The following is a 12,349-nucleotide window of genomic DNA, read 5'->3' as shown; positions in this document are numbered from 1 at the left end:
GAATTTGCTATGACCCTTCTGTCCTTTCAAATAGCAATTCTAAACTTTGCGATATTGTAATTGATCCTTTAACTATTTACCATTTGCATATAGAAATTACAAAACTTGGGCCCAGTACATTTGGTTGCAAAGGGGGTGGGTGTATGAGCGTGCCTCCAAAACCTTTGTTGCAAAAAGTAGTTAGCATTTGGCAAAGTTCGGGTTTGATAAACCAATTTAATAACTTAATTTAAATTATTTAATATATTTGATAAAATAATTTAATGATTTAAGTTAAAATTAAAAACACATTTAAATAATAAATAAAAATAATTAACTTATTCTTAAATTTATATCTTTATTTTATTTTTTTACCTTTATTTATCTTAATAATTTCACGATCTCTTTTATTATTTCATAATCTCTACTATTGCTTGATCTTCTTTATCCTAATTATAATTTATGGATAAATATATCAATTTGATAATTTAAAATAAATTTTATTAATTATCTTAAAATAAATTTTAATCAATAACTTCTTTTCTGAAATTTCTGCATATCCCAGACCTTTCAGTATCTCAAAAATTGCCACTGAAATTTAGAAAATGGTAGTATTACTAAACTTCAAAAAGTGATGAATAAAATAATCCCTAAAATATCAATAATAGTATTTACATTATAATTTTTTTGAATAGCAAATCTGAAACAGGAGAGATTCATATTTTCGGTTACCTCTGAACAGGTTGCAACATGAACTCTCGAAAATTTGCTACAGCAAATCAATTTTTGCGCATTCAATTAACCCTGAGATCTGTAAGATCTGCGCCCTCCTAACCTGTGAAAATAAGCTTAACCCATCAGGCGACATTGCTGCAGGAAAAGAACCTGTTTATCAAACCACCCTACAAGCATTTAGGATGGTGCTTCACCTCGTTTATCAACAGGGGCTCACCAGAATTCTGCACCTCGTTTATCAACATTGGCTCACCGGAATTCTACAGACCAACACTGTCAGGAAAAATGGATTCCCAGAGCAAGGAAGGACTTTGGTTTCCTTGGATATTGAATCCTTTCAATCCAGAGAAATAGAGAGCAAGTATGTTTACCCATCCAGTAGATAAGTTGAACACAAAAAAATTCAAACAATGTGAGTTGCAAGTTCACACACTATGAAACCTTATCTACTAAAAAGGGAAAGAGTCTAGTTCTTTGGCATAAATGATCACACCCACCACCCATAGTAACAAACATTACAAAGTGAAGACTTCCTGTTAGGCCCTTTACGACACACAAGGGGCCTATATCATTTAGAAATAGAGATGCAATTATTAACAAAAACCAGTCAACTTTCATGTATGGGACTTCAGGTGTCGTCAACTTGAGAATGAAAGACAAAGCTTGGGAATGTGGTGGTGATGTCCCTGTTCAAAGGAAATAAAACAAATCAACATCAGTTGAGTGGTTTGAGAAGCTCATAGCATCCAATTGCATTTTTTGTCCATAAGTGTACAATGATAAAAGATCTTGAAAAATTACAATAATTATTTCATTCATAGAGCAAGTCAATATTTCAACCAAAGACACACAGACCAACATATCCAATGGATTACATCTAATCTTATTTTGTGAACCATTGATCTAAAGCTATCTATTAGCTGAGAGGAAAGGAAAGTGTGACTCATGAAAGGCGCATGCTCAATGGACTTTGGATAATTAATTTCCCATACATGAGGTGTACCCAAAGCAGTTGCCAAAATATAGGGCAAGAGTAGACTTTAAAGGTTTATCTTAAGGAGGTGTTTGGTACGTTGAAATAGGGAATGAAAATGAATATTTTGTTTCCATTCCTATTTCTTAGTGGATAGAAATGAATTTGATGATTCCATTTCTAGCATTTGGACGAACTTAGGAATGCAAGATTGGAATGATTATTTGTTTCCATTCCAATGTTTGATAAAAATAGGAATAGAAATGAAAAAGAAATAAATTTACAATAATATCCTTCCATATAATTTAAAATAATTTTTTTTTATTTTTCAAAAAATAAAATTTGAGAGTTTTTTTGTTATTAAATAATAAGACTAAAAAAATATATATACTCAATAAATAAAAAATTAACCATAAAAAATCATATAACCCTAATGTACAAATATTCAATTATTATTTTTATTAAAAATTTGAATAATTTATCATGCTTAAGTAGTTATAAAATTATATTTTACCAAAATATATATATATATATATATATTATAATATTTAAATTCTCAAAGCTAGCAAATGTTTTTCCTATTTCCAAAAAAGGAAATAAAAGAATTCAAATTTCATTCAAAACCCTAGAAATTAGAAATTGAAATTTTTTTTCTAAATGTCGTGGAAGGTTTGATTAATTCAGTTTGGGAGAATCACTTGTTGCATAGAAGTGGATGATGAATGGATCTCTAACTTTGCAAAGAAGATAAGTATCGGGCTTAAAGAATGAGATAAGAGGGTAAAATAGTAAATTTAGGTTATTTTATATTATCAAATGGGTTTAATGAATCAGAATACCACCTACTTTTGATGAATTCAAATCCGACTTATAATTTGGATTTGATTTCTGCCTGAATAATTTTTTATTCCATCTCTGCCTTCTTAACATTTATCCAAACATAGGAATAAGGGAGAAAAGGAATGAGATGTTTATTCTCACTCCCTATTCTGGTGTACCAAACACCCCCTAAAAGGCATATTATGGTTACATAGAAAAGTAGAAATCAAATATTTATTTAGCAATCACAATTTTTGCACATGGTGCCTTAGGTTGTATTGTGAATTTAAATTTTTTTGTAAATCATGCCAACTTGTTCACATTCCTGCTACTTCAAACCATTTTATTATTCAACTAAATGCTTTGCATTTTTATAGAAATGGGACACAATGAAAACAACAAAAATAATCTATTGTATATTTAAAAGAGAAAAGTGCACTTATACTCCCTTAGGCTAAATTTAATTACACAAATCCCTCCTCCATTTTCAGAAATTACACATACCTCCCTAAGTTTTTGGTCAAACAAATTACCCATCTCTGTTGTGACTTCATTTATTTGTGCACGAGGTCGATGCCAGCAAAATTTTGTATTACCTTTGCCCAAGTTAGTTTTAAATTAACATCTCAATTAATTCTAATTGATTTTAAACTAAACATAACTGAAATTCAAGGGAGATTTGGCTAAAAGAGGGTGATATTTTTTCATAAAATGACCAATGCTCACAAAAGAAAAAATTTTCTAGTCAAGATTAAAGTGATTGGGGGGATTAGCTAACCGAGGAGAATGAGATAAAGGAAAAAGATGGCTCAGGCTTTCCACACCCTTCCATCTAAACTAGGGGATTTAGATGGAATGTCTTTTGAGGATTTAGATGATCAGGAAGAAGAAAAGTTAGAGGTGCCTTTCTTAGGGGAAGAGATGTTCAGCGCTTTGTCGAGCTTGAAAGGGGACAAAGCTGCAGGACTAAATGGTTTCTCTATGGCCTTTGGGTAGTTCAATTGGGATTTTGTGTAGAACAAGGTGATCGGATCTTTTAAAGAGTTTTATGATTAGGGTAGGTTTGAAAAAAAGCCTAAATGCTATGTTTTTTTGTGTTAATTCCAAAGAAAGGAGGTGTAGAAGATCTAAAAGACTTTATGCTAATAAGCTTGGTGGGAAGCATGTATAAGTTATTAGCAAAAGTATTGGCTAATAGACTTAAGAAAGTGGTAAGAAAAGTGGCATCCAAGTATCATAATACTTTTGTTGAGGGAAGACAAATTCTAGATACAATGCTCATTGCCAACGAAGCCATTGATTCTATGATGAAATGCCTATAAAATGTTGGGTCAACTTAATATTGAAAAGGCGTATGATCATGTGAACTGGGATTTTTACCAATGATTCTTGACAAGATGGGTTTTGGGTAGAAACTGATAGGTTGGATTAAGTGGTGTATATAAATTTTTTGTTTTTGTTAATGTCACTCTCTCAAGCTTTTTTCAAAGTTTTAGGGTTTTGAGACAAGGGGATCCTCTCTCTCCTAATTTATTTATGCTAGCAATGGACCTTAATAGCATTCTCAAGAGGGTAAAGGAGGGAGGCAATCTTTTAGGGTTTAAGGTGAGGAGGAGAGGCCAAGAGGGCATGGAAGTGCCCCATCTCTAATTTGTTGATGATATATTATGTAAGGCTTCTCAAGATCAAATCACTAACTTATGTTGTTTGGTCATATCATTTGAGGCCATTTCAAGAATAAAAATAAATCTAGAAAAGAGCGAGCTAATTCCAATTGGTAGTGTTGACAATGTGGTGGAGTTGACCTTTGAGCTTGGTTGCAAGGGAGGAGAGTTGTTAACTACATACTTAAGTCTTCCTTTAGGTGCCTCATACAAATTGGTGGTAACTTGCGATGATGGGGTGGAAGAGAATTTCTTTTTTGATCAGAAGCGGAAGAGCAATTTCTTAAAAGGTTGTTGATGTGAAAAAGACAATATATCTCAAAAGGGAAGAAGCTACTCTGATTCGAAGAACATCATCCAACTTGCATATTTATTTTAATTTTAAGTTATTGTTCATCATCTTGAGAAAAATCAAATTAAGGTTAGAGAAGAGTCTAAAAAGATTTCCTATGGGGAGGTGGGACTTGAGAAGAAACCACACCAAGCTCAATGGTTGATTGTTTGCACGACCAAGAGGAGAGTGGGTTTGGGTGTTAGATACCTCTCTTTGTTTAACAAAGCCTTTCTTTGCAAATGGAGTTGGCAATGTGCATCCGAAAAGGAAGTGCTCTAGAAGTAAATTATATGTGATCGATATGGGGAGGGAGAAGGGGGGTGACACTCTTGTGAAGTGAGAGATGCATATGGGGTCGGGGTTATGGAAAGTTATAAGGAAGGAGTGGGACTTCTTCAACAGCCTCATTTTTTTGTGGGTAATGGGAGAAGGGTGAAGTTTTGGAAAGACCAAGTGTGTGGTGAGAAACTTTTGTGTGTACCCTTCCCTGCTTTGTATGCTTTAGCCGCTTTGAAAGAGGCATGGGACTAGACTTGTGAATGAGGACATTGGAACCTTTGTTTTGCTAGGAATTTGAAAGTTGGACAATGTAAAACATTTTTTTCCATAGATTGCAACGGAAGTCGGTGAATAGGGAAGGGGAGGATAAGGTGGTTTGGATGGATTCTAGTAATAGAGTGTACTCTATCAATGCTCTTTATTTTGTCTTGAAGTCAAGTTATGCCATTCCTTTTCCACTAGGGATAATCTGGAATCAATGGGTTTCATCTAAGGTCAGCCTTTTTGCTTAGGAGGCCAACCAGTAAGGTGTTGACTTTAGATCAATGGCAAAGAAGAGGATCATCATTAGTTAATGGATACTTTCTTTGTAAAGTTAAGGAAGAATCCACTGATCACATCCTTATTCATTGTATTAAGACTTTTATGATAGTTGTTGTTATCCTTGTTTGGTGTATCTTGATGCCTTTCTTCCATAATCCAAGAGACTCTCTTAGGTTGACATGACTCTTTTGTTGGAACAAAAAGAAAGAAGGCATGGAGAGTTGCTTCCTTACAAATTTTTTAGATAATGAAAGGAAAGGTATTTGAAGATCATTTAAAAACAAGAAGTTTGATCAGAACCTCAAAACCTACTCCCTAAATAATCCTTCTGAACTTTAACTAACTCTAACCTAAATCAAACCCTATGTTTCAAAAAGGGCTACAAAATTTCTTCCTCATCTTCCCCATCTTTCAAACCAAAAACTCCAGTTCATTATCTTCATCAACTTCATCGTCTTCATCATTTGATGTGGCAGCTGTATGCACAACAATCCACAGATAGATTTCAATGTGGAGGGCATCAATGAGAAATATGTGCAAAAAGGGGTTGTACACAAGACCACATGTAAATTAGAAATATCTTCTTTCTTGAATTTCTCCTTTGAAGGTTCCCTGCCTGCGGTAGTAGCAACAGGTCGCTGTGAGCCACAGGCCTGAGACTTTGATTTTGATTCTGTTTTTTGGTGGATTCTATTGATTTTTGTTTGTTCATAGGCATGTACTAATTTCTTGAAAGGTTAAGTCGTTTGCATGGTTTGACATTTAAATTTGATGAGATTTTTCTACCCTGCATTTGCTAGTTGAGAAAAAAAGAGGGTTGGAGAAAGAAAAATTTGTTGTCAGAAACCTTCTGCTCAAGGTTCAAAAATCAATTTTCCTCTTTTCCGACATACTATTAGCCCTAATGAGGAGGGCCATAGATTTGTTGCATGCAATAAAATCAGCAGCCACAAACTCCTGAGTGCACAGTAGAAACCATGCTGCATGTGCATTAGCGATGCAAAACAGAACCCTATTTTCTTTTCCTTTTTATTTTTTAGTAGTATTCACTTTCATGCATTTCAATTAGGGTTATGTTTGGATGTTATAGAATATAGGAGGGGTTTTGAACAATAAGGGTTGGACTTCAACAATAGGTCTGGAATTTCACAAATTAGGGCTAGTTAGTAGCACTTTGACTTCAGTTGCAAAGCACATCAACTTTCTCTGGCAGAGTAAGGTTCCTAAGTGGTGGATGGCAGAGATGAAGTGGCAGATTAGGGCTTCAATTTGGATTTATGAATGGCATTCTCATCATTTTATCACAGCTGTTATGCTGTTACTGTCAGCAGACAAACTCTGACAGGTTCAGGGGGTATAAGTGTAAATTTTCCCATTTAAAAATGCTAGTCCTGATCAAAGTTGAAACAAAATAAACTAGCATTAAATTCACAACTTACTTGAGGTATTGAAGAGTCATATTCTTCAAAAGGGATGGGTGTCGTAGAACAAGGCTTCTCCACTCTTCTTTGTCAATCTTTCCATCATGTTTTGTGTCAGCTTCCTCAAAGGTCTGGAACAATGCACCAAAATAAAAAAAGGTTATAAGAGATGGATGCAACAAATACAAAATCCAAATTGAGTTTCCCTCAACTTGCTGCTTAACCAAGGAGTTTCAAAATAGTGGAAATAGCTCCAGTGGTTAAATCTTACACTTTTCCATAATAATCAGACATTCAAATGGGAAATACAGTGCATTCCTTATTATTGTTATAAGAAGTGCAGCAAAATAGGATTCCAAAAGCTAATTCTATGCTAAAAATATCTAAAGCAAAATTTTATAGAATATTTATTAATATTGCATTATAAATTATATCATTTTTATTTTAAAAATAAAATCTATTAATAAAAGGTGAATTTGTGAAAGATAAACACTTCCAGCTAACCACACTTAATTTCTACAAAATCAATTTCTTTTTGATAGGCAAAGAGAATATATCAAACTCCCAAAGGGCAATAAATCCTAGTACATGGAACTATACTCAAAACACGCAAGCACGGCTAACATGGAAAAACAGAAGTTCAGACAAAGAGCATTCCAAAAATCGTCAAGCCAGCCCCACCTGATCAATATATCAAAAAAGAGATGACTTAAAGAAGCTTGTTTTTCCAATTGAAAACCACAAGCTCAGCCCTTCCAAGACTCTCCAATTTCTTTCTTATCAGATGTGCTGATGCAGGCACAGAGGAGGCATCTTCCACCCCTTTCTGCTCTGCTTCCCAACAACCTTTCCAGGCCAAAAGGGAGGAATTTGCCCCAAATATGAGAAACCCAAGATATGGCAAGCAAATAGAATTCTATGGTCCATAGGTCAAAGATAATGAATGGATGGCAAAGATATTGCAGCTTACATGAGATCATCATTCCTGAAACCATGCTAGCTGTACCTGTAGAATTTTTCTCATCCAGCTATGCTGGCAATAAGTTTTCAAGTCAATATCAAGTAATTCACTAGTTGCCAACTCAATTTGCAACCCAAGTCATCCCAGTAATTTTTTTTTTTGATTAGTGAAGTCATCCCAGTAATTTATATTAAGGTTGTTGAAAGTATGGTGAATGTAACACTTCCATCAGTAGATGAGATCAACTTTCATAAGACCATGAGAGATTGCAAAATTTTTGTATCAAACAACATAACCATCAAGATGTTTGTTGAAGAGGAAAAAAATTGTAGATTACACATATTGTCTATTTTTTTGTTCAAGCTCATGGTGAATTGCTTTCCTCCTTTCTGCTGATTTTTTTGCACTGGATGTGTGTGCATGTGTGTTTGAGTGTTATTTTTAATTATATTTGTAGGTTAGCAAAGAGAGATTAGATGAAAGCTCAGGTATGACTAAACTGAAGAATGACAGGGAAGAATAAACAAGTGAATCAATTATAGAATTATCTGCTATGTTTATGTGAATATGATTTGCATTAGTGGTATACGCTACTTAAAAACTAAACAACAACATCATTGAGAGCCAAACTCAACAAAGAGTTAAGACAAAATTATAATTTACAAGATATATAACTCAATTTAAATGCACAAGTCAAGTGGAATCCCTTAAATAAAAACAAATAAAAGAACTGGATGCTTACACCATCCATTAAACATGTGAAATGGGTGGTTAGAGGTGATCAGATACTGTACAAGATGTTAAATGAGTCAAATGGGGTTGAGGGAGCACCTTGTCAATGATACTTTCTATAACATCATCCGAAAGATTCATACCAGATTCAGCAAGTGTGGCCACTACCATTTGCTTCACCTAAATATAGGAGGTCACATACAAGAAGAACTAAAATGACAAAAGAGAAATTATAGAAAGTCCAAGAAAATAGAGGGATAAAACCAAGCAACCTACAAATTGATTGTAAACACTTATGTACCTGTTTTGAACTTCTACAGTGCAAAATATGAGAAAATGAAACTGAATGGACTAAGAAATATATATATATATATATAAGAAAAATATAATTTTTTTTAAATGAATACCATAGTTTGCTCCTTGTTTTTCTCATATAATCACCTAAACCTCAAAAATGCCTTTATTAGCATAATGGTCCTACCCTTCACTATGCATGCATCAACAGTCTTTGATGGTTTCATATCTAGGCATGAAAAGTAAAAGATTCTATGACATGAATTATAACCAAAAGAAGGACAATTTGATAATGCAGTCCAACAGTTCCTTTTAGTCATTAAACCTAGTTCCATCCTCAGAACGAGGAAGAAACAGAAACTAATAATCAATCAACATAAGCAATGGGGTCCTCACCTACATCTACATGGTGATTCCTGAGTATGTGCAGATTTTCATTCACATTCCAGTACCAACTATAATTGTGTCTTTTTGTTTTTTTGATCGTATTCCAGTACCAACTATATGTTAAAGAACTTAATTCATTGAACTTTTTCTTGATACACTATGATGAAATGCTAATATGTCACAGGAAAGATAGTGAAATAAGGTTAATCAACATGGGTGTTATCACAGGAAAGATCATTAAGTGAAAAGTTACAAGTCTAACACAAGCCATGCAAGTTAATGTTTCTTAGCAGTCATATATCGTTACAAAAACGAAGTTAATATGCCCAGACCATCACACTCAATTCAAAAACTGAAGTATGATTTGCTCCACTTTAAATCAATTTCCTTTACAATAAAAATAGTTACCTCCTGCCTCTCAATGAAACCCTGCTGCTTGAGATCGTATAACTGAAAAGAAACTGCATGATGACATAGATGAGTTTGTCATTGCCATATGGAGGTAGTGGAGAAACTACAAGTCACATAATTAACCAATAACTAAAAATAAAATTCAAGTCAGAATCTAATTAGCATACATATTTATAACCATAAACATAATACTCCATGTTAACCTGTTTGTTCATATTATGTTAAAATGAACCACAACCACTGTTGAAAGAGGTACAAAGAACACATTATGTGGATAATTTAATCAAGCATTTGAAAGAACATACACTCAATCTTGTCGTCGATAGGTGCGTTGGGGTGAAAAACAGATAGAGCACGAGCAAACTCCTCAAAGCCAAGTATTCCGTTATGCTTTGTGTCAAACAAGTCAAATACCTACAATTGATTAGCATTACATATACAATGGCAAATGAGCGTCTTTTGGAACTCTTCCAAAAATATCCAATGAAACTACCAATTCAATGATGCAAGAGTTCAACACAATCTTCTCATACATATAAGCATGTCATGATATACTTATACATCATTAGGTTGAATATCTACAGCACACATGAGATGCATAAGACATGACTGAAAATGCTCTATTTATGAGAATATATTTTTTTTGATAGACTATTTGTGAGAATATATGGTTTGTAGACTGCTGCTGAAAATCCAAGGATAGGAAGAAAAACTATGAGTTATCAAAGAGAAAAAGTACCCGATCAGCAAATAAGCTTTCCTTTTTGTTTGTTTTGAACAAAGCCAATTGAAACTCTTCCTGTAATATGGTACCGTAGAAACATCAATTACTAACTATAGTTGGGAAACAACAAATGGAATGGGAGAGAATCAAGAGATTTATTCATGTGAGGTGCATTACTACAATCAGATTTCCAATACTGCCTATAAATTGAATAATAGCTTATCTATGAACCTTGTTGATCAGACCGTCATCAATCACAGCGCTGCTGATCTTCTTAAACAGCTCGTATAGTGCCTCGATTTCACTTACACTAACTGTATTGGAAAGAAAAAAATTACAATCTTCAGTACAATGCTTTAATGGTTCATTAAAAGAGTTGGCAGAAAGCAAACTATTAGCATTAGGTAGGAATGATAGATCATATTACCAACATTCTTTTTTAAAAAAAATATATTAATAGTAGAAATGATAGATTATATTACCAACATTCTTTTAAAATAAATAAAAACCGAGTTAATATAACACACAAGATTAGAAAAAAATAAAAAATAAAAAAATTGATCACATTACCAACAATCAAAGGAAAATGTTTATCTAAAGAAAAATAATATAGCACATTCCACAACCATTAATCACTTTCATAAACTGTTTTTTAATGAGAGAAATAATGACAATGATGGGTTGATAAGAGCCATACACACTGTTTCCCTTGCAAGAACTTCAGGATCTTGAAGACCTCTTGCTTGATTATACAAATCAAGATCACAACACCGCAGTAGGGAAGCAATTAAATGCTTAAATCCCTCTAAGCACTGCAACATGATATTTTCGGCACATCAAAATGCTCCATACCTGTTCAACAGAAAGCAAAGAAAAAAGGATTTAGGGTACTTCATATAAAAAAGGAGACTTTTCAGAGACAAACCAACAATCCCTAGCAGATAGTTTTCACTATTTATTGCTTCACCAGAGAAAACTTGAAATAAAAATGTTTGTTACACCTTGAACATGCAAGATATACATCATATATAAAAAAGAACTTTTAGAAACTAGACAGCATCCTTTCTGTAAAATGTGCTTGGTCAATCAGCTACCAGGCAAGGGTTGGTCAGAAAGGGGTACCAAGACTTGGTCTCAATACAAGCTCCCAAAGGAAATGTAAAGTCTGGTTCTTTTTTTAATCCATTCCATGCAAATAAATACCACTATTGTTATTTAAATTTATGATGCATAATAATAAATTTCAAAGGATCCATGAACATCCCACAGCATAGTTATAGATACAAAACATGCAAGTTCTTTCCAAACTCCTGCATATTGGATAGAGAAAACTGGAAATTGATATACAGTGAGTGACTAATGAGTTGAAATACAGTTTATCAATGCAAAATGGAGCCTTTACATGTTTCCAGATGTATCCATACTCAAAAAATTCCATTCAACTTTAAGTGTTTCCACTTCCATAAACTAAAAATAACATCTCAGACCCCAAAATCAAATTACAACTAATAAAAACTCCAGGGGAATTCCCGATTCAAGGTGTACAAAGTTCAATTAATTGATATTCGCAAACAGACATTTCCCGTAGTCATTGATGGATTAACACATCCAAACAAACAGCCCATACACATACAGACCGGATCGGATCCAAGATCCACTTATTCGATTCAACAAATTGATCAACAAACCAAAGAAACCACAGCATCCATATTAAAATTCACCAAAATTCCAACACTGGATTCCAGAAAAATCAGCGATTGCTTAACGGATCTAAAAACAGCCAAAAAGGTTGAAAACGGAAACTCGCCTTGGCTACTTAGAAACCTAGGAAAAAAGAAAACGAGGAATCATCTCGTAAACAGGATACGATTCAGGTGAGATGTGAGTAGAGAGAGTAAAAAATATGATGACGTTTCGATTTTTCTCGGGAGCCAAACAGAGATTTACCTGCAGAGAAAGCCTGAAGAGGAAGAGTGAAGATGCCCGCCCACCATGTCTCACTGTCTATTCACTCCGCGGACAGCGAAAGTTGGGACATACCAATATATACAAGAATTAAAACAATTAAACAATGAATTACTAAAAATTAATAA

At 33.8% G+C, this 12,349-nt stretch overlaps 1 protein-coding gene across 2 annotated transcripts; it reads right to left on the bottom strand.

Moving 5' to 3' along the window:
- Positions 1 to 1,065: 1,065 nt before the first annotated feature.
- CBL02 (calcineurin B-like protein 02) lies at positions 1,066 to 12,342 on the bottom strand. 2 transcript variants are annotated; one of them, XM_010646244.3, is made up of 9 exons: positions 12,204 to 12,342; positions 10,954 to 11,108; positions 10,488 to 10,570; positions 10,272 to 10,331; positions 9,838 to 9,946; positions 9,530 to 9,582; positions 8,540 to 8,620; positions 6,766 to 6,878; positions 1,066 to 1,400 (listed from the first exon to the last, which is right to left on the bottom strand). In XM_010646244.3, exons 2-9 carry the CDS (start codon positions 11,075 to 11,077, stop codon positions 1,343 to 1,345), a joined length of 681 nt encoding a protein of 226 aa, XP_010644546.1. In that variant the 5' UTR covers positions 11,078 to 11,108; positions 12,204 to 12,342; the 3' UTR covers positions 1,066 to 1,342. The 2 variants fall into 2 exon arrangements, with proteins under 2 accessions (XP_010644546.1, NP_001268159.1); NM_001281230.1 differs by lacking the exon at positions 12,204 to 12,342 and having other exon boundaries at positions 1,343 to 1,400; positions 10,954 to 11,077.
- Positions 12,343 to 12,349: the final 7 nt, after the last annotated feature.

The sequence above is a fragment of the Vitis vinifera genome, chromosome 19, assembly GCF_030704535.1.
Source record: "Vitis vinifera cultivar Pinot Noir 40024 chromosome 19, ASM3070453v1".
Classification (NCBI taxonomy): Eukaryota; Viridiplantae; Streptophyta; class Magnoliopsida; order Vitales; family Vitaceae; genus Vitis; species Vitis vinifera.
Note: the sequence above shows the minus strand (reverse complement) of the source record. Positions and strands in the feature narration are given on the sequence as shown.